At 54.3% G+C, this 27,456-nt stretch overlaps 1 protein-coding gene across 2 annotated transcripts in view; it reads left to right on the forward strand.

Moving 5' to 3' along the window:
- Positions 1 to 27,456, forward strand: part of CDH23 (cadherin related 23) — a 74,286-nt gene that overhangs the window by 11,433 nt on the left and 35,397 nt on the right. For both annotated transcript variants that reach the window (XM_035329582.1, XM_035329581.1), the window contains exons 4-6: positions 23,893 to 24,035; positions 25,277 to 25,324; positions 25,515 to 25,607. In XM_035329582.1, coding sequence (XP_035185473.1) covers positions 23,893 to 24,035; positions 25,277 to 25,324; positions 25,515 to 25,607 — 284 coding nt within the window. The remainder of the gene's footprint in view (positions 1 to 23,892; positions 24,036 to 25,276; positions 25,325 to 25,514; positions 25,608 to 27,456) is intronic.

Consider the following 27,456-nt stretch of genomic DNA (forward strand, 5'->3'; position numbering starts at 1 on the left):
CTATTTCTCAAGCCCCTCTACAGCCACCCCATGCAGGTCGTTTCCTACCTGGCTCCTTTCCTTCCCCCGGTGTGCTCTCTGCCCCCGATTGCTGGCACCCTCAGCAAATAAACCTGGTGCTGAATTTGCCCCAGAGGAAGTCCCTGGGAGGAAAGCAGCTGTGCAGATGGGGGGAGTGAGAGCTGGCTGGAAACAGCTTAATGGAAATGCTTCCTGACCAAGCACGCAGCTCTTGAAGTACTTGTGCTTGAAATACCTTCTGGGATTTGGACTGAACTTCTATTTTGGTGGGAAATGGGGGAAGGTTTCTGACAGTCTACTTCTCAGTGAGATATTGTGCGAATAAAATCGTTCCTGGAATTACTTTGGGGCTTGATTTTATTTTTTTTCCCTAAACTTTGTATGATGCTGTACAGAAATGAAATTCGCTCTTAAGAATATTGGCGCTCTGGGATTTGGTTCCCAGATGCACCGGAGGGAAATGTCAGCCTTGAAACTGTTGACAAACAACATTTGTTTTGTTTTTTTTGGTGTTGCTGTTGTTGGTTTTCCCTGCTGCTGGTAGAAGCTGTCAGAGTCAGGCGTATTAACTCAGGAAAGGCATCATCTGGCAGCACCTTTCTCGTGTCCCAGCTGGGGTGCGAGTAGCAGAACTGTGCGTGGCACCTTTCTTCTAGAAATAATGTGGATTCTTGAGCTCTTAGAAGTGAAATTAGAGAGAAAAAATAATTTTAAAAGGGTGACTGCAGTGCGTCGAGCAAGGTCCGAAGCTCCCCCTCAGGTCCTGGTACCCTCCTGCAGCATCCCCAGCGCTCCAAGCACCGGGTGCTGGTGTCATTGGCAGGAGGGGGGCTCAGCCATGGAGGGGGGCTCAGCCATCCGTGGGCAGAGTGAGGCCCTTTGGTGCTGAGCCAGCTCCGGGTGCCTCCTTCCAGCCCCCTCCTTGCCTCCCCGTGGCCGGGCTCGGGCGCACCTAGCACCAAACGAGCATCCCCGCTCGCTGCGTGCGATGCCTAGAGGAATCTTAAGCAACAATTAAGAGATCATTCCCCCCTCTAATCACTTACAGGAGTAAATTAGTCTTGTCAGGAGCTATTAAGACGGAGAGCTCGGAATTCATTAGGCGAGATCGGGACTACGGAGCTGCTGGCGCTGCCGCCAGTCCAGGCTGATTAATTCCTCTGAAAACATCATCAATGCCCATCTGTTTCATTTAGGTCCGGGGAGAGCAATTTTCAGGTGGACTGACCCTCTAGTCAGCTAGTTCACCCAGAAGTAATGAAACACACACACACAGGGGGAGCGGGGGGAGAACGGAGCAGGAGCGAGAGGCTGGGTTGGGGATGGGAGAGCAGGGGGAGCCTGGGGAGGAGGAGGAAGGGTGGTGAAGGGGTGGTCGGGGCACGAACGGGGAGATGCTGCTGCAGGGATGCTGGGGACATCGCGGCTGATGGGAATGTGGGGATAAAGGGAGAGGTTTGCTGTTTTTAGCTCTCCCCCTGCTACTTTGAACCGATGTGGTGGAGGAAACGGGGCACCAGGAGAGCCCGCGCCAGCTGCAGGTAGCCAAATGGAGGTGTTTTACACCCAAAGCAATAGCTGGTTAACAGCCCTGAGAGAGAGAGCTTCCAGGAGAGGGACTGTCTGTCTTTATTGTGCTACTGACTGCCTTAAGCAAAATCATTCCAAGGGCCATTTCGTTTAATCCCACACCTTTTAGAGGTGGGTAATGGAGAGCAGCGTGGATATCGATGCCGGTGGAGTGCTGGAGGTCTGGCGAAGGGGATGCTCTTTGTCAGCATCACGAGGAGGTGGTGTTACTGTAGGAATGGGTTCCTCGGGAGGTGTGGATCGGGGGGGCAAACCTTTGCTGTGGCTTTTATAGCCCTGGGGGCCTGTATTTGCTTCTGTCCCTGCGGGAAAGCTGGAGGTGGGGACTGAGATGGGGAGCTTCAGGCTTCAAGTGGTGCTTTTCCTCCTGAAGTTGCACAAAGGTGTGAGAATGTTTTGGGGGCTGAATTTGGGGCGTTCAGTACCTAAATATCTCGTGGTAGGAGCCGGTGTTTTGCCCCGAGGCAGGGATTTGGGGAGGGGAGGATGGGGCACCCTTGGCTGCCCCCAGTGCTGCTCCCACTGCCCTGGGGTGGGCACTGGGAGAAACTAAGCTCAGCTCATTCTGCTCGGGGTCGTCCCCCCTCCAAAAGCAGTGCCATCCTAGTGAAATGCAGTGACTGGGGTCTAATTGCCCAGAAAATGGGTTTGCTATATGCAGGGCAGGACTCGGAAAAATGAAGATTATCCATCACGTCGGGTCCGCAGCCAGCCTCATGACCACCCCTCTCGGATTCACCCGAGTTTCTCTGAAAGCTTTCATGCCTCAGCACCTGGCAAACTGCGTGACAAAAGCCATTCAGATGAGCACGATCCCACTTACCCTTCATCGAAGTGGTAACATTTCAGCACCACGGGAACAACCTGGCCTCAAACGAGGAGAGGGGAGCAAACTCGGAGGACCTGCATCTTCTGTATCAGGTTGGGTGATGAGGGATGGAAAGGAAACCCGCTGGGATTTCGTCGCAAGGCTTGGCCACCCCCTGGGCAACCCCCCTGAGCACGGGGAGATGCCAGGAGAGGTGCTCAGGGCGTGTGGGATGCCCGGCAGGTGGGAGGCTGGGCTCCCCCAGGGCTGCTGCTGTTTGATCTGGAGTTATTTCTGGGCAGGAGAGTGCTTGCAGCTGGGGCTCTCAGCCCCTCCGGCTTGCTGGGATCCTCTCCTCTGAGTGTTATTAGCACCAGGCTTCCAGCACCTGCTGGGATGCTCGGCCCCAAAGCCGGCTGCCTCCCCTCCTGGGCTGAGGACATGTGCTCTGCTCCTGGCCCCGCCGCCTCTCCTGAGGGAAGGTGCCGTGCTCTCTGAGCAGGTGACTGACGGCAGGCATTACACCTTGCTTCTGTCCCCATTTGCTGCGTGGGACTTCTGCTGAGCTGGTAATCGCGCTGCAAATACCTCCTGCTTTGGGAACAGGGTGGGGATGCTCGGGGCGGGGGGGGGAAATCTGGCTGGTGTAGGAACTTGCAAACACCACTGCAGGAATGTCAGTGGGGGCCAGGAAGGAGAGCTTTGGCCAGCAGGCTTGTGGCAGCGTGGCCTGAATTTCTGCAGGGGACAGCCCAGGCTCTGACTTCTGAGAGCTGGAGCCCGCCCAGGGCAGGCGGCACCGAGCACGTCGCTCCCTCCTCTCAGAGGGAATTGGGGAGAAAAGCTGGCTTTCTGGGAAAATCCACACTGGGCTCTGAAGCATGCGGATATTTCTCCACCAAGCTCGTCAGAAGGAGCCATGGTGGACACTCGGAGCCTTTTGGGACTGAGGGTTGCTTTCCAAGGGGCTAGGAAGAGGGATTTGCTGTCCGGCAAGCGGGGTGGCCCGCTGAGGGTGGCATGGAGGCGACGTGTCCCTCTGATAGATGTGTCCCTCTGATTGCCTGGATTCTCCCTTGCACTTGGCTGCAGTTTCCAAGGCAATCATCTCTTCCACGGCATCCTTTCAGTGCAGGTCCTGAGCAGGCAGATGCTTTGGCACCCGGGTGAGGTCCCCGGGGGTGCCGGGCCACTCAAGCTGCTGCTGGAGATAGGGTTATCTAAGCCCTGCCTGCTGCTTTGATCCCGCAGCTGGAGGCATCTGCTGGGGACGTGGTGGCACTTCCCTAGTGCAGAGCTGGAAGGACACGAGCTCTGGCGCTCTGGTTTTGACATCCCGACTGTGTAAAGTGCCCCTGAGCCCCGTGGGATGGAGCCACGAGCAGGGCATGTGGCTTCTGGGGAGGCTGCATGGGGTGTGCCGTCGTGCCCCTCCTGCTCAGCACCAGGTGCCAATAATAAAAAGAGAAAATTCACTTCGTGTGCGTGCACCATGGGGTTAAAAGCGGTGAAGGCTTGTGGGCATGCCTTAACGAGGTGCTAATTGGGAGCTCAGGAGGCGTGCCACAGCTCGAAGCCTTGTGGCAGCTCCTGGAGAGCAGGGCGAAGCTGGGAGAGCAGAAGCACGCCAAGGTAGGACTGTTTTATGAAAAAGGGTGAGGTTTTGGGGAAGGGGACCTGTGCATGGTCTCACAGAGGATGCCACCTGCCTTATCTTCAGCTGTGCTCCTTCCAGGGCAATGTCCAGCTCTGGCCATGCCTTGCAGCTCTCCTCTGCAGCCCTGGCTGTGCTGTGATAGGAAAACTATCCCTGCTTTACATTTATATATATATTTGCATTGCTTTGCTGCTGACTGAAGTGCTGAAAGAGCTCCACCAAGGCAAGGAGGGAAGGTGCAAGCGGGAGGAAGGTGAGAGCCCAGCAGTCCCAGGTCCTTCTCCACCCAGCGCCGGGGGGGGGCAGCTGCAAGCTGTTTGTTTGAGGATTTATCCCTTTTCTTTGCAAAGTTTGTAGCTGGCTCAGCTTCTAGGCATTTGCTAATGGTAGAGCTGCAAGGTGGGCTGGGTATGTAAGGCAGAGGGTGGTGCAAGAGGGCTGAGGGCTGTATTTTTGCTCAAATCAGCTTGAGTTGATGGTAAAAACATGCTGCTGCTTGTCAGTAACCCCCGGGTGGGGGTGAGCGCACAGCACGAGGGGGTTAGGGCACGGCGGGGGCTGGTCTCTGGCTGGCCGCACGGTTTTGGGGTTGGAGGTCCGGGCACGGGATAAATCCAGGCTGGGGGGCCGAGGTAGGATGGGTGATTCCTGGGGCTGTCCAGGCAGAGAGCCGTGCGGGGCTGGCGCTTGCTGGGAGCAGCCCCGGGTGCCCGCCGCCAGCCCCGCGGGGGAGCGCGTGCCTGCCCGTGTGCAGCTCGCAGAATTGATTTGGCCTTTTCCGAGGGGATAATTCGAGATGAATGCGCTGGTCCCTGGCTGTGAGGGAGATTGAGATATTTTTGAATACAAAGTCTGTTTTCGCAAAGGTTCATTATGGGCACGGCAGCGAGTGGAAACGCAAGCTGTAAGAACATCACCTTCATCTCCAGTATTAATTGAAAGCAATATTACCCTCTGGTGCCTATTTACTGTCTAAAATTGGATTTGCAATCTTCTTGGGTCAGAGCCGATAAGTGCTCTGCGAAGGGCCGGGCTTGTAACGACCCTAACGAGCAGCAAATATTTGAGGAATATTTCACAAAGCCTGATTAAAAGGGATTTCACTTCTCCTAACAAGCCCTTCAGCTGCTGTTTGTTGTTAGAAGGCCCATCGACGAAAACGTTTGTTGAGCTTTAGCAAATACAGCACCAGAAATGAAAACTTGAGGCTCCGGAATTATTTATTCCCAACACCAGGAACCTTAAGGAAAAAAAAAAAAAAAGCCCCTTCATTAAATTAATCACTTGATCAATCACTTAAATCTTCATATTTGCTTTGCTAATTAATGCTTACGTTTAAAATGGGGACGATGGAGAGAAGGCAAAGCATGTTTGCGGTGTGGACTCATTAACCTTGCTTTAGGTAACTCCACCAAACTGCTTGCAGCTCTGATCTCGCCACCCCTCACGTTTGCCTGTGAGCTCCTGCATCGCGGCGAACCCCTTGTAAAAGAAGCAGAAAGATGTGTGTGTATGGTAATGAGGCCTGAGTCCATTTTTATGTATGAGGTGGCTTTGGTGGCTTTAAGCCAAGTTACCTGCACCTCTGTAGGAGCTTCGCTCGTGGGCTGGCTTCTTGCTGGGCGAGGAAGCTCTGGGAGATGGAGGGGGAGAAGGTAGGGCAGAAACACTGAATAGTCTGGACCCAAAAAGACCTCCCAGATCATCACGTCCAGCCAGCAGGTTGCATTTTTCCACCAAACCCGGAGAACAGGAGGAGAAAAATGGGGAGACAGAAGGCATGGGCAAAGAGGTCAACCCAAGGAAGCGCCACGCAGGTGTGCGCCTCCTTGTGACTCTGCACCCCGTGCCAAAGGAGGGATTTTGGTAAATACCCTCAGTTTTCCTGCATAGGCACAGCCGGGTGGTTAAATCCTGGAGCGTGCTGGCTGTTGCCTGACTTTTAGAGCAGCAATAGAGAGGTTGCAGCTCCCTTCTTCCTTTGAGTGCTCTGCTCCCGTGTACAGTCGGCACGCTGAGCTCCACTGCCTTGGTTCTGGCCCTCCGAGGCTTCAGTACATCCTGTGGCACAGGAGAGCTTGAAAAAACATATGGAATCCTATACAGTATGTGTGGGTTCATGTGTGTGTTCAGAGCAGAAGGTTAATTATGTCTCTTGGAGGTAAGGATGTCCGAAGGGCCACCTGGAGCCCAGTGCTGTAGGGAAATGCGTACCTGCACAGAAAACAGTTATTTTTGGTGAGGAGTTTGGGGGGAAAATGAGCTGCTTTTTCACTCTGAGCCTATCAGTAGGGCCTTTTAGAACAACAAAATAAAAATTAAAAAAAGAAAAAGCTATGATGAGAAGGAGCAATAACCAGGCCTACGCATGCCAGATTGGGAGCCTGGTATATTTGGGCTTGTGCGAGTTTAAAAAAGAAAAGGCTGCTCCCAGCCTGGCGCTGCAGTGAAGTGGCAGCTGCTGGGAAGGGATGGCTCTGAGATGGGCTGGCAGCCAGCGGTTTGCACCATCGTGAGTTTGTCAATGAAATAGCACGGAGGCAGCATCCAGCTCCTGAGCCAGCCAGGCAAGGTGGGGAACAGCTCGAGGCGCTTCCCAGGGGTGCCCGTGCTGCTGAGAAAGGTACTCCGCAAGAGCCACAGTTGCTCTTTCTACCGCAGTTTCAGGCTTCTAGACTTGTGAAAAATTAACCTTTTAATTAAAACTTTCCATAACTGGTCACCATGGAAATAACACTTTATTTATTTTTTAAATAAAAGTAGTCAAGCTCTTCCCCATCACCTCTGCATTCCTATTGTTGCTTCCTGGTGTTCGGTTCTGTAAAAACAAACGGACGAATTCACCTGCCTCAGAATCGTTTTGAGCAATTAACATGTGAACATTCAACTAGCTAGTCCTCGTTCCAGGGAAAAATAAAAATAAGCAGGTAGAAGAGAGCCGTTCTGGAGCACATGCGCGTGCCGTGCGCTGGGATTGCGGGATGAAAGCCTCGCTGTTGGGAAGCCTCTGTGCAGAAAGCTGCCCCCAGCCCGGTGGGCGTCATTAGGGATGTTTAACCCTTCTCAGGGCAAAATCCTCTCTGTGTAAAGCAGCTCGTGCCAACGCGTGCATCGTCACAGCTTCCCGGTTGCCCACTGTGTCGGTGATGGGTTTGTCTCGGTTTTGTTGCCTTTTGCTGGTTTCTGGGGGACGCGCAGGATTTCTGGGGGACGTGCGGGGTGGTCACCTTGACGTTGTGGTTTTAAACCACGTTATCGCAGCCTGGTGCTAATGCACCTTTCGGCGCCGGCTGGATTAATGCGCTTGATTGGCAGCGGGAGTTAATAAATTGGTTCCTCCTGTCAAAGCGCTCCCGCGCGCTGATGGCTTTTGAATTAACTGTAACCACTCGGGGGAAAAAAAAAAGATCGAGACGGCATTGTTGGACGATTCAATGAAAACATCTGCTCAATTTGCAGCGGTGGTCAAAGGAGTGAATGCGCGCCGCGTTCCCTCTCCTAAAGATTTATTAGTATTGCCCTTTACGCGAGGGGGAAAGATTTCAAACACTTGACATTTAATGGTTAGTAACTCAATTTTATTCCATTCATCTGCATTGATTTGTCAAGTTCCTGCTCTGGGGAGCCTCCCGCGTTGCATCGTGTCGGTTGCCCAGTTCAGGGGGCGATGCAGTGCTGGGTTTCTCCTTCTCTACCTGGGCACGGAGGGGTCTCCCTAATTTTTTTTAAGTGAATATGAGGCTTGAGGAAGGAGATCATCTCATGGAGCTCGGTGCCCTTACACTAACAAGCAGCGTGGCTTCATTTCTTACTCTGCTGTTTGGCTTTGAACAGTTAAATCAAAAATAGGCTGGGGGAAGAGGCTTAGAAATGTGGAAGGTCCAAGGGAGAACAAGAAACAATCCGGAGTGAGGGGAGAAGCGAGGAGCGTGCTCGCAGGCAGAGATTAATGTTCGTTACTAATGATTTTGGGAAACAGAGGGGAAGAAATAGATATGGCAGAAGAATATAAAACCACCAGCACTGCAGACAGGCAGCCTGACGCTGGAAGTGCTCCTTTTCCCGTATGACCGCCGCATCAAATTAAACACATCCTACCAGATGAAACAATATTTCTGTGTAAAAGGCTAAAACGCTAATGTAAAAGACCTCAGTGAGATGGGGCGGTACGGAGTTGGAAGTACAAGACCTCTGTGAGTGCCCTGTACCCTAATTTCAGCCCGGGGTGCCTGTTTTCCTTCAGCATTGAGCATGTTTGGGCAAGGGCTGGTGCTTTTCCCCGTGGGGAAGCACAGCAACCTGTTGCAGGCACGGGGATGCTGTCTGCAGTCCCGTCAGGTACAGGGCTGGGAGGGACGGGCTGCGGGGAGCACGGCAGTCGTTAGACGAGTGCTTCAGTGGAGTTGTGGAAATAGTCATAAATTAGGGCTTTGCATGGGCGACAGCAAGAAAAATGAAGGTCCCCAGCAGGTATCGTCGCGCTGGGGAAGGATGCTCCGGCAGAAACCATAAAAATTTGCAGAATCCTCTAAATCTGTGCAATGGGGGCAGCAAGGGACAGAGGAGGGGGGTGCTCCGGGGTGGATTTTGGTTGCAAAATGACACAAATGGTTGCAAGGGGCTGGCTGGGCGAGAGGCTTCTCCCTGCCTGTCCTACCCCCGTTATCCCTAAATCCACTGCGCTGTAAAAGCCGAAGCAGCCCCAGGTGGTCGGGTAATGGCATCTTTAATTGTGCTCTGAACGAGATTAACTTCTTATCTGACGGCCTGACACCTTCATTATTATTAACATGTGAATAATAGTGTCTTTTGACATGTAGCTTTGGTAGCAAGTGTTTAGCTCTTGTTTAGCTCTGTTGTGCCAGTGAGCCACCTCTGGAGGCCCGGGCTCTGAGAGCAGGGACAAGGTCGAGGGGTGCTGCTCCTTTTTCTTGCCTTTTTTAAACACTTGTTGCCCTTGTATTGTGTTATTGTTTTGAACTGGGAGCAGAGCTGGTGGCAGGGGAGCCCTCCAGCAAGCCTGGGCAGTTTTTCTGGGTTAAGCTGGGACCGTTTCCCCCAAAGGGAGGAGGAAGAGCTGCAGGCAGACAGGGCTGGCAGATGCCGTTCCAGAGAGATTATCGTGGTCCGAAAACCTGGAGAGAGGGTGACAGCCGCATGTGCTATTCAAATTCCTCCTGTCCTAGCATAAAAAATCGAGGGCCTTTCCCTGAATCGCTCCCTCGAGCCGTGCTGGGGCAGGAGGTGGCTGCAGCCCGCCGGCCCCACGAGAAGCGCTTTGCGCCTGCGATGGCAAGGTCAGGGGTGCCTTTGCCTGGGAGAGCTTCCGCCAGCACTTCTATCAAAACCAATATTAATTTTCCCTAATTAGGAGCTGCAGCTAATGAGTGTCACAGCTAATTTACTTCATCCGTAACGAGGGAGAGGAGGAGGGGGTCAGGCGCTGGGATCAGGGGCTGCAAATCTGGCTGCTCTGTGCCAGGAGAGGCCCTTTTTGGGGTGGGTCTTGGAGTTTGTGACGAGCTGGACGAGTGTGGCAAGGCACAGGCAGGTTGTAGGGCTGCTGCTTCTGCCTGGCAGCTCGTGTGGTCCACGCAGGCTGCCCCTGAAAGCTGTGGGCAGTGCCACAAACATTGCCAAATGGTACTAATAAAAAGCAAAAAATAACCTGGAGTTATTCCTGTCAGTCCTTTACACAGGACAGCGTCAACTGTGTCCTTCCAAAGTGGCTCGGGTTTTATAAGCCGCCGCTTCCTAAACAAGTTGGAGACTACAAATTATCCACAGAGATTGTTGTTTTAAATAAGAATATGCTGGAGAAGCCTGTGGTCTGCCCTCACACAGTCAGACAGCCAAAATCAACCGAATAAATGATTCATGGGATTTATTCGCGTTGCCCTGACTAAGCCTGGGAAGTCTCCTTTGTCCGGATAGATCCGTTCTGCCAGCGAAGGGGCAGGCTGGTATGTGCTTTATGGGGGCTGAGAGCTGTGTGATGCCTCGTCCGAGGCAGCTTTCCCACCAGGAGGATGCTGAGGCTACACGGGAAAGGGGTTTGGCTCTTGGGCATGCCCTAGGAGCTTGCGTGGAGAGGTGATGTGGGGAGAAGAACCTCTCCTGGTGATGTTCCCAGTGAGAGCATCTTTGATTTTGTTATAGCTGGTGCTCTGCGAAATTGGTGCCCAGTTAAAAAGGAGGAAGAATAAGAAGTAGAGCAGGAGATGGCCTGGTCCTTGGTGGTGTCATCCTGGTGGCCAAGCAGCGTGATGGGGCCTTTGTTTTACGGCCAGGTATTGGCACAAATTAAGCGGGCAAATGGCTCCCCCCTCCCTCGCCACCTCCTACCATGCCCAGCCTTCTGCAGCCTCGGTAGCTGCAGTGATGGGGGGGGGGGGTGTGCTGTGGGTAATGAACATGAATTAATTGCTCCACAGCTGGACCCTGCTCCAAGCAATCGGACCAGCTTGCTGGTACATCACCCGCAGAGGAACACCTGGGAAATCCTAGGGGGAAGCCCCACGGCAGAGAGCTTGCGCGGTGCGACTTGGCTGCCTCGGGATGACAAATACGTGGGGTTGCTCTAACGTGCTGGATGAAGTTGTATTTTCAAGGTTTACCCCAGTTTCTCCAGCACCTGTTGGAGCTGCAGCACCAGTCACCCGACAGAAATAATAGCGCGGCGGTGACAGTGAAATATAAGCGAGCACCGGCATCCGTGAACTCCCCGATGGTATTTGTGCACAGGAGGATGTAGCCTCATGCATCAAACTCCCCGATCCTGGTGAGAGAGGGAAAGAAGGGAGGAAAAGCTTGGGGAGACTGGGCATGACGCGCAAACCTCTCGTCCTAGCTGAACACGAGGGGGTGAGGCGCGTGGTGCTGGGTCAGACGCTGGGTGAAAATGTGTGGGCGCAGAAATGCACAGCCCAGCCCATTGAGGATAGAGGGTGTGGGGCGGAGGGGCTCCTGAAGCCATTTTTTGCTAGGTGTGAGGCTGCAGCTGGGGCTCTGCCGGCATCTACCTCTCCCCTGCTCTCCTGCATGCCCTCTGCTGGGGCCAAGGTGGCTGAGAAAGTTTCTCTGCACTTGGTGCCCAGGAAAAGCGACCTTCAGGCAGACTTCTTGGGCAAACAGCTTCCCCATCCGTGACAGATTTGCCTATAAATCTCCAGTATTAATGCCCAGGTTCCCAAGGTCTGTCATCCTGCGTGCCGGCGAGCCACGTGAGTTGCTCAAAAACAAGGCGCCGAACTCATCAGTCATCCCGGAGGCACGGCGGGGAGGTGATGCTGCAGAGGGGGAGGCTGGGGAGAGCTGCAGGCTCTGGGGTACGTGGGACAGACAGGAGAGCCCCCTGGGCTGGGAGCACACGTGGACATCCCAAAATCCGAGCAGGCTGAAATCATGTCATGTGCGAGAGAGCTGGAAGTGCTTTGCGCGAGGGCTTCACCCACCTGGCTTGCTTTGGAAAGCTGGGGGTGAAGGGGCTCAGGTCTGGAGCACGGTGAGACCCACGGGATCCCGAACCTGATGTCCTGGGCTTTGGGGTTTCATCCCCTGTGCCCCCTCTCCTCGCTCCCTGGCCTCACCATTACACCCCACAGGGCCCTGTGCCCTCCAGGAGCTTGCAGCCAGCTGCCAACCACTGCAGGACGATGCTGCCGCAACCAGTGACGTTGTTTTATTTGTTTGTGGCTTGTTTTTTGTACAGCTGTCTTCATGAATAATTCTGAAAGTGTCTTTTTTTTTATGGAAAGAATCAGGTTGATTTTAAAACGGACTCGGCACAAGCATCTCTTATTGGTACAGGCATTAACAAGTTATGAATTTCTTGCACTTTGGGTCCTAGGAAAATCCTTCCCTTATTCACCGCTGGTTAATAAGGCTTATTAGCACGCCGTAATAACAGCGGATGTAATCACAGCCCAGATTTGAGGAAACTTTAGGAGCTGCCTAGGCCAGGGTCCTCTCTGCATCCTCGCAGTGACGGGGGCTGGAGCGAAGTGCAACCAAAAGGAGGAGGAGGAGGAGGAGGAGGGTTGTCCTTTCGTGGGAAGGAGGAAGAGAGGTGTGCTTCTTGCTGGCAGTATGAAAATGCTCGCCACCCATCAGCAAGTGCTGTGTGCGCCCTTGGCGTGGTGGATCACGTCCAGGTGGGGTTTTTCTCTGGGGTTTTTAGCCACGTCTCCTTGCACCGGAGAGCTGCAGCAGCTGCTGACCACCGGGGCGATGTGCCTTGTGCTGCAGCGTGCCCGATGCATGAGCACCGGGGGCTGCAGAAATACCTGAAAAACATGACGTGGCTGGGGTCTGGCTCTTCCTCTCAGACATGTGCAAGCAGCTGCTGGGAAGTAGCTGCTGAATTCAGTGGTCAATACACATTTATCCCCCCTTTAGGGCTTCAGGGGAAGGAGCAGCCTTGAAAGTCTTTCCTTGGAGCAATCGAAAGAAAAAGCCTAAAACTGTGACTTATGGGATCACTTCTCTTCATGGATTTCCACTTTTAGAACAGCCTGTGAAACCTCAGCGATTGCTTTCTTCTCGCCTTCAAGCAGCCCGGCAGCTGGGATTTAGCCCAGGCCTTTGTCTTCCGTTTGCATTTACAGATTTTGGTTTCTCCGTGTGACTAGCGGAGCCTTTTCGGAGCAGCTCTGGCCCCCAGGCGAGGGGGGGGAGCACCCCTTGCAGCCCTGCCCCGACCCCCCAGGAGCTGGGCTGCCACAAGTCCCCTTCGAAGGGGAGCTGATCTTTTAGGGTTATTTGTTTCCAGGCACGTCAGACGTGCTGCCCAGGCTATGGTGTCAGTGGTAAATGGGCTGGGAAGAGTCTGGGCTCGCTGCACGCCCAAGGGATCGCAGTGAGCTCGGAAAGGGCCCTTTGGTACTTTTTTTTTCTCACCCATTTCCTCTCGCTGCTGTGATGAAATTCCTGTAGCAAGCGTTCCTTGGAGCTCTGGGACAAAACACGGGGGAAAAAGGAGCCACGTGGATGCTCGCAAGGTGTTGCGGAAGCCGCCGAGAGATGTTTCCGCACAAAGTCAGTTAATTCGGGTGTTCGCCTCCGCTCCCAGTCTGTCCGTGACCGCTTCTGTGCAAAGCTGTTCTGCAGTTTTTAGGGAAATTCGGGCAGGCCGTGTGCTCTGCGCTGGCGGGAGGCTGTGTTTTCGTGCAGGTGCTCCCGCAGAGCCCCGGGAAGCTGCCGCTGGCGGCGCGGAGCTCTCCATCACGACGCGCGGCGCTCCCCTGCCACCGCGGTGACCGCGTGCGTGCCGCGAGCAGGCAGTTGCCAGCAGTCGTAGGAGCACTTAGCGAGGGATCCTTTGCCTGAAATATGTTTTTAATAAGCCAGTCGCTGAATATATCCAAATAACAAATAAATTCCTGCGAATCTCAGCCTAGTTGCAGACGACTCGCAAATGAGAAAGGCTAAATTAATTGAATGCTTTAGTCACTGGGGATAACTGTCCAGCTGTAGCGGCCATCTCCAGATGTTTGTTTGCAGACGAGTGTGCCTTCATAGGAAAAGAAAAACACTCGTGGGTATATTAACTCGGAAACAAATTTACAGCTGTGTGCTCGTGCGCTCTGCCTTGCGCTCCCGCCAGCCACTGCAGAGCTCTGCTCCGAGGCTTCCTCTTGCACCAAACAGCCTCTTAACTTCCCACTCATTGCTCTCCCGGCCGCGTTTAGGCATCTGTGACGTGCAAAGTGAGGCCGTGGCCCCGTGCAAGCCTCCCAGGCTTCAGCAAATATCACCCTCGCCGTGCTCCGGGGCGTGCCACGCGTTGCTTCCTCGGGTTCGGGCAGCTGGGGCTAGACTTTGGCGTGTCATCTGGGTGGGCTTGTGGTGTAGGATGGGAGAATGGGATGCTGTGGGCGGTGTTGTGGCCGCCTGGGGCGAGTGGAAGAGTTCTTTGGTGGTCGGAAAGGGGGAATGCTCCAGCCCTAATGTCAGCTGAAGCCTGGAGCTCTGCCCAGCCAGAGCTTGGTTTTATCGGTGCGTGAGAGTCGTCGGAGCAGCGTGCCCCATCCATTTCCCTCGGTCCTACTTTGTTTCTGTTGTAGCACAGCCCCAGCTGGGTTTGAAGCCCCGTAGCTGAAGTGCCCCATTACTCATGCGAGCGAGGACAATGGGACATGGGGCCGCTCTCAAATGTCTCCGCGCGTCGGCGTCATTAATAACCCTAACGCTGGCATCACCCGCTCTTAAATAGCCTCATTTATCAACAAGCAATTTGCCGCGGTGCTCTGGCGGGGAGGCAGATAAGCTTGTGCCTCGGATACCCAGGCACCGCCTGCCAAGTCTCTCCCCACCGTCTCCGTGGCACTGGGGAGGGAGGTGTGCGGGGAAGAGCGCCGCGTGGGATGGGGCAGTCATCGCCGTCCCCGGGGAGCTGGGTTGAGCTGGGGGAAGGCGGATTTGAGGCTGGGAGTGGAGGTTGAGGGGCTGAGAGTTTCAATGTCTTTCGTATAGCCGGGCTCTTGTCTTGGTGGAGTCTTCCAGACCAGCTCCTGGTTTGTCCTGGGTCTCTTAAGGGATTTATTTGCTTCTCAGGGGGTGAGAGGAATGGGGAATGCAACCCGTTGGTGGCAGGGGGATGGTTGGATGATCTTGGAGGTCTTTTCCAACCTTAATGACTCTGTGATTCTAAAATTGGCCCTTCTGGGCATCAGAGTCCCAGCCCAGCCTGCTAGTTTTGCTCTTACTGAGGCCATGCCTTGGAGACTTAGAGGTGCTAACTCAACTCGAGAGATAAATCAGGAGGGATTTTGCCGCATCTCCATTACAACGAGGCAGAATCCATCACTCGGCGCAGGTTTTGAAACCTCAGAGAGTTACGGTGACGGTCCAAGGCCAGTTTGCTTATGGACCTGAAGCCTGCAGACAAAAACCTGGCCACTGGCACCATCTCCTTCTGGCTTCAGCCTGTCAGGACTCCTGAATTTCCTCTTGAGCGTTTTGGGGTCGCTTTGACATGTATGCCAAAGCGTGCTGGAGCAAATTACCCGGTGATGCTTGGGATCAGGACGGCTGCATGCATTTATCCCCCTGCAGCCTTCAGGGAGCAGAGCAGCTGGGCCATCAGCAAGCTGGAGCGCTGAGGGGTTTGTGTTCCCAGAGAGCCTGAGCGCCTCGGGGATGCTTCGTCTCATCTTTTGTAAGGCACAGATGAGATTTCAAACAAGACGTGAATGAATCCCGCTCGAAGTTCCCTTGCTCAAGTAGAAGCTGCTGACGGGTTTTTTCTTGGCCCTGTCCGTCCCGATCGGCGTGACAGGAGGGATGCTGAGGGCTGTGCCATCTTGGAGGTGCCATTTTACACCCTGTTGTCCCCGCGCGCTCTTGGCAGAGCAGTTTGGGGCTGGTGTTTGCATTGCCAGTGTGGCTGTGGTGCTGTGCTGGTCCAGCCCTGCTCGGTGTCGGAGGCATCCTCGGGCCTCATCTGTAGGCACTGCCCTCTAACGAGCTTTATCTCTGACCTCATGTTAATTGGAGAGCAGCCTCTTCTTTCCTAATTAACGCAAAGCTGCGTTGCCTTATCTGGGCGAGATGCAAAGCACCCCATGTGTCGCCTTACCCATAAATCATTTATTTACCCCAAATTGCAAAGCACCTCATTAGCTAGGCTTCTGGGGGCCTGCTTTTCTTCTCTGCACCCAGATGTGTCTCTCGAAGGTTTGGTGTGGCCAAAGAGAGGCAATGGACTCAGGGCTGCTGCCTAATGCTTGTTTCAGCTGGCTCAGCATCCTTGCTCCTGCCTGGTTTTAGACCCCAAGGTGCCTCCCTGGAGCCAGAAAGGGGTTTTGCAACAGGTCGCCTTCTGTTTTCCTTCTGGTTTTGGCCTGTCAGGCTCTTTGCACGGTGCCACGGTTTCTCTGGCAGGGTCAGGAGTCTCTTGTTACCTCTCCTCTCTCCAGCTGGTGGTCAGAAAGCAAGCGTGCCCTGCTCTGCTTAGGGAAGCAGCCCTCCGCTCCCCAAACGGGACTGACCCCGGCCCCGCGGTGCTGCTCTCTGGTCTCTGTGCTTGTCGGTCAGCCTGTGTCATTTCCACGGATCTTTTCCCCTTTCTGGAAGCCGAGTGCTGCTGCACTAACGTCAGTCCTGACGGGAAGGCAATTCTGGGGCAGGTCCTGCTGAAAACACTAATGCTTGGTGGGTGGGTCGCGGGGTTAACTGGGCACCCACCTGTGGACACCGCCTTATTTTGGAGATATTTGGTCTTCTCAAGGCTGGCCGTCGGGGCAGGTGTTGGTGTCTCGTGAAATGGTGTTTAGGGAAGGGGATGCTGCAGGTGTGAGGCTGACGCAGGTGAGTGCTGGCATCCCCTGGGCCTTTCTGGCATCAGAGGGGGTTTTGTGGGCACGGGGGACATGGCTTAATGTCTCCCCCGTGACCAGGGGTCCTAAGAGCCCCCCTGGTTCTCCACCTCGGACATGGAGCTCATCCAGTGCCCAGGTGGGACACCAGGGTGAGGGCGAAGGTCTCCCCCCCCCCCACCAAGTTGTTCTCCTGCCTGATGCTCTGTGTGCTGTGATGGTCACACAGAGGAGAACCGGGTGGCATTTCCCCACACTGGCACCTGTGACAGAGTATCCTTTGATCTGCGGTTGTTTAATTAATTGGAAACTGAACTCTCTCCTTTTCGGAGGGAGGGGGGGAGGTCAGGAGGAGGCAGGGAGGAACAAAGGAAATATTCCTTATACTTTCTGAGCTGCTTCTTACTTCAGAAATTAATTAGAAAAGGATATCCTATGGATTTAGGGTTTAAACTTTGTGTCAGAAATGTTAATCAAGACTGCATTAGCGAGGTTTTCCTTGAGGAAGGCGCGGGGATGCACACGGGGCGCTGCGGGGACGGGCACGATGCGGCGTGGTGCTGTGCTCGGGAGCAGGGCGCGGAGGGAACGGGTTTGCCTCTACAGGTGGAGGACTTGCTGTCTTTTTGTCCCCCAGGTGGTTTTTCCCTGGGTAGCTGGCTCCAACCCCTCCAAATGAGCTCAGCACCAGGCTGAACCCTTCCTCCAGGGGAGCAGATGAGGTTTTGGGCTATCCCCCCCCCTCTCGGGGTGCCCGGCCTGGCAGGGAGATCTCGGTCAGGTAGTGCCCTGACCCTAGCGGAGGGAGTTCTGCTCTTCCCGTGGATCCTGTTGCTGGGCCGACACTCTCTGCTGCCGGCTCCCCAGAGCTGCTAAAATTGGGTTTTGGATGGCTGCTGGCTCATCATCTCCGCGCCTCTGGGGCCCTTCCAGGATCATTTCTGGAGCATCATTTCCAGGCCAGTTTTAAAAGCCCCAGGCGCTGCTGGGGCTCTTTGCCATTATTTAACACCTCAGTGGATTTCATTGCTGGGAAGTTTCTGCTAACCTCAGATTTATGTTTTCCTGTGCTGTTCCAGTTCCTCCCGTCTCCTCCCACCCCTGCCCGTGCGTCTCACGAATAGCTGCCACGTCACGCTGAGAGGAGCGAGGCTGCCTCGGATATTTTGGTTTTTCCACCGTCCCTTTTAACTCTGGAAAACACGAGGGCTTTAATTTCCCAGCTCCCTGCTTCTCCTCCTGTTCCCTGACCCTTCTCCAAGGTGCAAGCGAACCGCCAGCTCATTTCCTTTAAGTTTAGTTTCAAACATCCCCCCGAAGCGCCTCGGATCGTCGGCTCACCGGCAGACCTTGCGGTCTGCCATGAGGGTGCCCTGGGCTGCCTTGGGACCAGGTTGGTACCCTGCCCCCGAGCATCCCCTGCCCTGCCGTGGTGGTCAGGGTGGAAGGACAGAGATCAAAAAAAGGGAAGGAGACTTTTGGACGGAGCAGCTTCCCGAACAGAACTTTCTTATTTTATTTTTTTCTCCGGTTCAAACAGTGGATGGAGCGGAATTTGCATAAATCTCATTAGAAAAAAAGTACAAGTTTCATAAATCTTGTGATAAATTAATGCGATATCATTCTGAGCGTGATGTATTAATTTTGGGATAAAATGAATGGGTCTGTGATCATTGTTCGTAATTATGAGGCTCCCAGGCAGCGTGGAGAGGAAATTATTTTGAAGAGGGCTTTTTTAGTGTGGGAACCCTTTTTACACTGGGAATATCTTGACAGACCCGGACTCGTCCTTTTTACAGGCGTTCCTTTTGTGAGTTTGCTCTCCTGTTTTATTGATGCAATTGTATTTACTTCACCTCTTTCATGCTAGTACACCGTATCCCTTCACAAGCATCAGGAAACCAAAGTCCTTGGGGCTTTTGCAGGCTGCCAGTGCTTTTTGTCCCAGGCTGAGGGTTTTGCGTGTCCCCAGCAATGGGCAGGGAGGAAGGACAGCCAGGAGCATCTTCTCCCCTTTCCTCCAGGCAGCTCCCACCAGCACGAGGTTTTTAGACCAGTTAGGGAGATCTGGCTCGGTGTCTGTGCTGCTCTAAGAGCTGGGGGTGGCTGTCTGCCTGCCCTGGTTGTGTGGCTGCAGGGCTTGGTTTCAGCTGGAGGGATGGAGGCAGCCTCTCTGCCTGCCCACGTGCTTGGTGTCTACAGGGAAAGCCTCAGGTAGTCTCTTTGCTTTCGTGATAGTGTCAAGAAAGTTCAACATACCCTTGGTTGCTTTTTATTTTTTTCCCCCTCCTACTTCCTCGTAAAGTTAACCAGTGTTGGGTAAATAACCAAGTGAGCCCTCCGTTATCGCTCCTCTTGATGTGAGCGCTCGGCTCTGCCAGGTGCACCTGGAGCACTCTTCCTTTCAAACAGCTTCAAGCATCCCTTCAGACCTCTCTGAGGGCTGGGGGAGCGGCAGTGCCTCTTTCTGAGGCTCGCCTCTGGCTGTCGTGTCTGTTTATGGATGCCACCTCGACACCGGCTCCCCGCTTAAAACAACTAAATACAGCAGAGAAATTACAGGCTCTGCCTCCCGCTCTGCCTTTGAGCACCTGAGGAGCTAGGAAACACTCTCTCCTCCGTGCCTTTCACCTCCCAGCGTGATAAAATCGCTCAGAAATGGCTATGACTGCACAGATCTGTTTTCCCTCTGTTGCCTTCGCGATTAGCTCCTTCCTCTCCTGTACGCCAGGCTCTAGGTGCCCACATCTTCTGCACCACCCGTGGCCACAGAGGAAGGCAGGGATGAGGATGCAGAGACCTGATTCCTACAAAAGATGCCCTTAGCCCGATTGTCCTTTGGTCACTTTCTTCTTCCAGCCACCTGCACTGCGCCCAGGCTCGCATCGTGCCGGGTCAGGGGTTCCCACGCGTGCCATGTCCCCTCTTGGGGACACGATGAAACCTTGTCCCAGACGCCGGAGCAGCTCCCACTTGCTGTGGCCTCCCGCCTGGAACTGCGTCTTCCTTTATTTGCTGTGCTAGGGAGTCACCGTCCTTTTCTCTCCCTCGCTTTGTGCAAAGGTGGCGTGTCGTAGGCTTGCTCAGCAGCACAGAAATATTGGCATTTCATCTTTTCTTTGCAAAAAAAAAAAAAAGAAAGAAATCTTTAGGAAAACATCATGGAAGGGCTTTTTTTCTCATTTATTTTTTTTTTTTTCTGAGAGGTGAAAGAGAAAATGAATTGCAGGCAAAGAAAAAGGGAGGAGGTGACGGATGAGAAGAACAGGGCTTGAATTTCAAGATCAGACCCATCAAGTGCTGCCACGGAGCACATCAGAGGGCAGCCTGCTGCGAACGACTGGGCTAATTGGGGACGCCTGCGCTGGGGCAACTGGGGCAAGAGGAGCTGGGGCTGGGGCAAGTGATTGTCCCGTGTGCCTTCCAGGAAGGAGGGGGAGCGAAGTTGACGGTGGCGGGAGACCAGAGGCGAGGAACAACGCCGCAGCCACCCAGGAGAAGCAGGCACTGAGTTTAAAGCAGGGATTGAAATGCTTTTAATATTAAAGTGCAGCTGACGCCTGAAGTCCTGAGCCCCAGAGCCAGCTCAGTCAGCGGAGAGATTCCCGTTAACTCCGGTTGGGTACGGATCAGACCTTTTAAGAGAGCACCTGATTAAGGGACTAATTAGAAACCTGTGGCATCCCGGCGCTCTCCACCGTGCCCCGTGCAGGCTGTCAGCATCTTGCTCTGGCAGCTGCACTTGTAGCTCCTTCATCCTCCCTGGCCCTGGGGCTCAGCTCTTCCCCAAACCCCAGCAGCTCAGGATGCTCCTGGAGAGTTTGTTTCCTCTCCTTTCCCGTCCTCTTCTTGAAAGCAAAGCCGATGGCGTGGTGTTGGTGCAGGAAATATGCATGGGTAGGCAGCTGAAAGCGAGATGCTGAGGCTACAGACCCTGTTTGGGGGTAAAAGTGTGCCCCGCAAAGCAGCCAACCCTAAAAAAAAAAAAAAAAGATTAAAACTTAGTAATAATAAAAAAACCTAGCAGGAATAAAACAAGAGGTAAAAACAAAAAAGCCCCTGAGGTCAATCAAAGTTCAAGACGTGGAAAAGGAAGCAAATCTGTGTATGTGTGAGAAAGGGAGCGAAGTAGCTGTGATTGAGAGAAAGGGAGCAAAAGGAGACAAGATAAATTGTGATTATCTGCTGGAATCAAGACACTTAACTGCCCTGTCTGATTCCTGAGGGGAAACAAATGGAGCCTATAACTTTGCACTGCAAAAGGATAATTTGTCCCTGTTTCCTCGACCCTTGCCTGTGTCGGGTCGGTGCTCAGGTTCGTGGCAGCCGCAGCATCCTCTGCACAGCCCTGGGGACAGCCTGGGTGAGCTATTTTTCCTTTGCTAGTGCCCCCAAAGGGGTTTCTGGCCAACGCAGCGCTCCCTGGGCTCTGCATGCCCTGTCTGAGGACGGCCCTCTTCTTTGTGCTGTTGTTTCCTGGTGGTGCAGGCTCCTCTATTTGCAATTCTTCATCAATTCCCACATTGCCTCGCTGGAAGAGGAGCCCAGCGTGCACACCTTGCACCACGAGCCTAAACTTAGCGTCCTCCTGGGGCAAAGTCTGCAAAAATATGCAAAAATCAGAATAACAAATGACAAAGCGACGGTGAAGTCTTATTTCGGGGGTCTGTTTCTCCTTACCTTCTGTTTAATTTATTTTGATCTGTGTTTATGGCTCTCTTTTCTCTGTAACGAGCTGGGAGGTGCTGCGAAGTCTGGATGGTGATGGACAGGGTGGGAACGGGAATAGCCGTTAATTTTCAGGGGGTTTGTTCAAAACAGGACCCTCCTGCGAGACAGGAAAACACGCAGCTGACGCCCGCCTCCCGCGTTACCCTATTTATGTCCCAGTGAGGTTTCTGACTCCTGTCAACCAACAATAAAAGTCAGGGAGGGAAGAGGCTCTCCTTGATCTGTGCCTTTCCTCTGTTTGCCCTTGGCTGGGTCCGCCTGGAGTGGAGCAGCGGAGCCCGACGAGCTGTGCCGCGGGGCGCTGCCCCTGCGCGTCCGCAGCCTGATGGAGCCGGGGATGCAGGTGGCGAGGGGCACCCAGCCCAGAAACGCCTTGTGTCCTTCCCCAGGGTACCCTACAAATGGGAGCTAAATGCCCTGCCAGCTGAAGGTATCCGTGATGCAGGGACAAAGAAGAGTTAAGCGCTGGCTTGCCGGCTGGTTATTTGTGTGTGTGTGTGCGTGTGAGCGGGCGCCCAGCGCGCAAACCGTGAATGCGGCTGTGATTAGAGTGGGGTGGGACGGGGTTTTGCTGTTCAGCAGGATTTTTAACTGCTTTTCCCTTCCATCGCTTCACAACTGAGACCTCTGGGGGGGTTGAAGCAGGGGAGGGGGGGCACAGGCAGCTCCCTCGAATTGCAAATACTCTGCTCTTGTATGAGACGTGAAGGGGAAAAATCAGTTTCTCCCCTTAAATTTGGCAGAACAGAAAAGAATGACACTGGCTTCATCTCGTCCTTGTTACTGGCTGTCGCTGTCATGTGCATGGCCACAGCCTTGCCCATTTCCTGGGGCAAAGAAACCTTTGCTGGGGATGGTTTCAGACGTCCTCTGGAATAAAACCAAGCTCGGTTCTTGCTTCACGTCAAGGCTTTGAGGTTCAGGAAGGTGTAGGGTCACCTCTCATCTCTTTACGCTCGCAGTCACCAAAGAGATGAGGACGTTGCGGATGAGCCTCCTGATCGCAGCGGCTTGGATAAGGACTCTTGCTCTGGGGTCTTCATCCAAAACGCCTTTGATCGTGACCCTTCGCTACATTTTGCCGGTGTGGCTGAGAGGGATTTTTTTTTTTCACTGGTTAACTGTAGTCCCTTTTTCTAAGACAATTTATATTTGTTCTCCTGATGGAAATCTGTCTCCTTGTGGGCGCTGGGTCTTGCTGTGCTCTCTTGCCCTGAAGTAGCCATCTGTGTTACATTTGTCCTCATCGTGGATGTGCTCAAGACCGCCTGAGTCACCTCCCTCTTTGTCATAAGCGAAGCAGCTCCAGCTTTTAAAGCCCTTTTAACAGTAAAGCATTCTACCAGCTCCCAAAACCTGACGGCTTCCTCTTGGATCTGGTCCTGAAGATGCCCTGGCCAGCTGAGCAGCTTGCAGAGCCCTCGCCTTGGCAGAGGCAGCTAGATAACCCTCAGGTCACTCCTCCTTTGGGTGAGTGCCGAAGGAGCATCGCGTGGAAGTTGCTCCTTGCACGCTCGGACCCACAGCTGCTGCCAGAACAGCTGCTTTTGGGACACCCTCCTTGACCGCCAGCCTTTTTTTGAGGGCATTTGGAGTAGGGTCATGAAAACATTTGCTTGTTCAACCAAGCGGGTGCACGTTGCCAAGAGCTTCACCTGGCCGCTCGGTCCTCCCTGCTGTTTGCCGTGCTGTCAATGCTGGTGACACCCAAATTTGTGCCAGCAGCAGTTTTGTGTCGTGCTCGGATGTCCCCTGTCCGTGGCCGGTGGCTCGGTGTCCTCAGTGCTAAATTTTTAATCAGAAAGTCACGCAGCGCCGCGTCAAACGTCTTACAAAAGTCTATTACTTCTTCGCAGTTACCTTTATCTGCCAAAACTGTAATCTCATCAAAGAATAAAATCAGGTTTGTTTGACAAGGCCTATTTTCCATAAAATGGTGTTGACTGGCATTAATTATGTTCTACCATTTAATTCTTTATTAATGGAACCTCGTATCAGCTTTTCCATTATTTTTGCCGTGATTGATGTTGGACCGAGCGGTCTGTAATTGCTTGGGTCGCTCGGCTCGCTGTGGTGCTGAGCTTCCCTCCTGCTCAGGGATGGATTCAGCGTCGGTACCGGCAGGTCACCCTCCTGCTCAGCCAGATATTTGGGGTTCTGGGGTGCCCTCATGCTGCCAAAGAGGGGATCGTGGGTGTGTTGGGTGGCCGTAGCTAGGTTTTGACCCTGTGAAGGGCAAAAGTGCCCTGCAGGGAGGAGGGAGAGGGAAAAATGTGTGAGGTACAGCAAGGTGGGAGAAGGAGCAGGGCAGGAGGTGCTCTGGGTGCTGGAGAGGGGGTGCAGGAGGCCACAGTGGGGCAGTTCCCCACACTGGTGGATACTGGTGCCTACTGGTGACACGTCCACCCTGGGGAAGGTGGAGTCTTGCCTTTGTTCCTTACCATCTGTGGTAAGATGGCTTAGAACAAGGTCTGGGAAAAGCTGGTGGTGGTCCTCAGCACAGGAGGGTGTGATGGAGCCGGGGGGGATGCTGCAGCAGTTGGCCTTGTAGACCATAAAATCCTCCTGGAAGAGACCTTCAGGGCCCCAAGTCCATCCACCGAGTCCCACCACTTGTCCCCATGTCCCTTGGACACCCATGGGATGGGGACCCCTCCGCTCCCTGGGGCTCTCCATGAAGAAATTCTTCCCGACACCCGTTCCAGACCTCCCTGGGTGCAAGCTGGGACCTTTTCACTACTGTTTTCTTCCCCCCCTGTCTCTGCCAGGCTCCTCGGTGACCCAGCTGCTGGCCCGGGACCTGGACAATGACCCGCTGGTGTTCGGGGTGGTTGGGGAGGAGGCCAGCAGGTTCTTCGCCGTGGAGAGCGTAACCGGTGTCGTCTGGCTCAGGCAGCCCCTGGACAGAGAGGTAACACTGCTCACGGCCAACAACATTCAAAACTAAATGGGAAGAGATGAATTATCCCTGTTCATTTGGGCTTTCCAACCTTATCCAATGGCCTGGTGCTTCCCAATAAATACAGCAACAGCCTTGGGGTGAGGGGGGTGATGAACAGATGTCGGTGCCTCTTGCTGGGGGTACAGGCAGGGCACAAGAGAAGGGCTGTTGAGAAGCCTGGGCACAGAAAGCCATCCAAGAAAAGTGGTGGGGGAAAAAAAAAAGGAAGAGGTCAACTCTTGTGCCACGTGGGGAGAAGCGAGTGTGTGGGGGGGGAGAGAGAGAGAGGCTTGAAAAGGCAGAGGGAGTCATGGTGTGATAAATGATGCGGGAAAATAGAGCAAAAGAAGGAGCCAAATGCAAAGAGGCAAAGCTGTTTTGTAAGACTTTTCACTCACACATAAGTTAGAAGAAAAACAGCTTGTAAAAAAAAAAAGGGGGGGGGGGGGGAAGGATAAACAGCCTTGAGCCTAAAAAGTACATCCACGACGTGTGGGCAAAAACTAGCACGTGGCAGCCTTCTCTGGTTATGTTGTTCTTAAAATCAAATGCCCCACAGGATGCTTTCTCTCCCCTTCTTCCTTTCTTCCCTGCCGCTCTGTCCCTTCCTACGGTGGGGTGTCGTGGGCGCAGGGGCTGACCCCTCCTGCCCCGATGGTGCCACGGGAAGGCTGACAGCCAGGTTTTCCCCTCTCACCCACACGTCTCTCACCCCAGCACTTGTGACTTTGATATATCACAACTTAGCAAGCCGCTAAGTTAGGTAAAGCAACGAGGGGCGCAGAAGCCTGCACAGGGATGACTCGATGGGTTTCATGGATTTCTGTCCGTTCCTGCTGCACCCCCTGGGCTCATCCCAGCGATGTGATATCCCAGGATCTGCTGGGGGGCAGGTAACGTTGGGAAAGCAGCAGTGATGCTCCAAGAGCTGAGCTGCGGGCTGGCGAGCCGGTTCCCACTGCCTGCACCTTCCCCACCCAGGGCAGGGCACTTCTCCCTGCCGGCGGATCTGCCGGAGCCCTGCTGGCAGTCGTGTTTCTCGGCATTTATCCTCGACGTAGGTAATTGCACTCAAGCGCCCCTTCTCTTCTTTTGAAGGTCCTGAAAGCATTTTGCATGTAATAACATTGGCTAAAAGTCCCCAGCCTGCCATCTGCAGATAAACGCGCCGGTATCTTTAATTACATGTTTGCCTTCTCCTTCCCTTTCAGACCAAGTCGGAATTCACGGTTGAGTTTTCCGTCAGCGACAGCCAGGGGGTAAGTGTGACTTCTCATTTCATGGTCTGCAGCGCGGGCGGAGGGGAGCGGGGAGGACGGATCACGGCGGGCCGGGGGCAGCACCCCCGGCGAGGCAGCAAACCTCGAGCCGAAGCCAGGGCAAGCAGCCACCAGGCTCGCTTCGGCTCCTAAATCCATGCACCAAGCTGATGCCTGCTCCCGGCCACAGGTGATCAAGGGGACGGTCAACATCCAGGTGGGAGACGTGAACGACAACGCGCCGCGCTTCCACAACCAGCCCTACAGCGTCCGCATCCCCGAGGTAGGCGCTGCTCGGCACCCCGGCCCCGTGGGGCCAGAGGGGCGAAGCCAGGCGGGTTTGGGGGTGTCTGCGGCAGGACGTGGGCCCTGGGACCCGGCGTGGTGCCAGCAGGAAGGCGCCGCAGCAGGTCGCCCGGCCTCCCGTTGAAGCAGAGAGAATTCGGTGTGGGATCAGGTTCCCTGCGGCCCGAGTGTTAAATGTCTGCGGGGATAGGTTTCCACAGCTCTCTGCTGCTCTCGGTTTTTGTGCTGGCAGTGAACCGTGCTGCCAGGGAGAGCACCCAGAGCTCAGCCTGGCAGACGTACCTCATGGACCCGCAGGCCCAATGTGAATTTAAGACGTGCAGTCAGGGGGGGTTGCTGGTGCTGGCAGGAGGATAGCAAGCTCAGGGGGTGGTGTTTGGACGAGAGCGTTTTGTGTCCCCCTGGATGTGGCTTTGCTCTTTCCCTGTCCCTCTGCTGCGGGGATGAGCCTTCCTCGTCAGCCTGCTCGTGATGGTCGAGCCAGGAGTCACCTGAACCCCCTCCAAGGTGACGTGGGTTCGGAGTCATTTCTGCTCCTCTTCAACGTGGGGACAGTGCAGAAATGACTTGGCGAAAGCTGTGCCTTGCTCTCGGGTGCCCCTCTTTCTTTCCTTCCCTTACTTAAAGGGCTGACGTTGTGAGCCGTAAGCCTTCCACGTGCCAGCCGGCATCGAGCCTGGGGAGCAGGGAGGGCAAAGCTCCTGTGCTGGGAGTTAAGGCTGGCTGGGGCTAGGGAATTTCGGGCAGGTGAGATATCCAGAAAATAAATCAAGAAGGGGCCGAGCCCCAGAGCAGCCCTCCTGCGTGTCCACCCGTGCTCCCGCCCGGCCTTCGGAGTCACGCTGTTTTGGAGGTTGGCCTAATCTAATTACAAGGCATCGTGTGCCAGCTCCCGGTTTCCATCCGTGATCTTTAAGCAAGGGCACCGATCAGAAGCAATGAGCCACGAACTCGTTGCTGGGCCGGTGTCCTGGAGGCGCTTCTGTTCCTCTGCCGGGGAGGCAGCGCTGCCTCGGCAGGCTGTGCGAGAGCGGGGCGCGGATGGCCCCGTCCTCCTGCGGAGGACCCTCGGAGGGATGCAGCCCCCGAGAAAGACGAGCACAACCATTTTCTCTGCAGCCCTCGAGGAAGAAATGCCTGCTGGTTTCGATTTCAAGCAGGAGGTGGCGTGGCACCGAGGTGTGCGTGCTGCTGAAGCTTGGTGGAGCGCTGAGAGCGGGTCACAGTAGGGGATGATACTGTCCCAAGGCTGTCCCTACGCTCCAAGAGCTGAGCAGCAGGGGTCTGAGTATCTGAATCCATCTCAGAGACCTCCCAGCCCGAGCTGGAGGGCCTGTGGCTAATGAGTAAGCAGGGCCGGGACCCTGGGGACAGAGCAGAGGCCAGCAGAAGCGCTTGCATGGTTTTGCATAGGCTGGCTCTGTGCGGAATTGGCAGCTAATGAGGGTTTTTCTCTTTTTAATTTTGAAATAAATGGCTGTATCGATTTGCAGTTGTCCTAGCTAATGGAGCAGCAACAGAAAGGCTATTTAAACCTCGCTGCTATTGTGTGGCGCGAGGGAAAGTCAGAAAGAAGAGTGTGCATAAATAAATGGAACATGAAGTAAACTGACCTTTAAAAACAAGCCTGCCTCTAAACACCCATCCCGCCGTTTCACGCAGTCCGCTTGATTTGAGAATGTGAATTACTGGGGCTCGGGCTGCTCTTCTCCAGCACAAACTGGGGGCGAGGGCACCCAGCTTCACCACGGGTCCTCGGCATCACCACGGCTCCTGATGACTGTGCCGGGGACCACTTGCCGCTTCCTCGGGCCTCGGGCTGATGC

The sequence above is a fragment of the Oxyura jamaicensis genome, chromosome 6 (genome assembly GCF_011077185.1).
Source record: "Oxyura jamaicensis isolate SHBP4307 breed ruddy duck chromosome 6, BPBGC_Ojam_1.0, whole genome shotgun sequence".
Taxonomy (NCBI): domain Eukaryota; kingdom Metazoa; phylum Chordata; class Aves; order Anseriformes; family Anatidae; genus Oxyura; species Oxyura jamaicensis.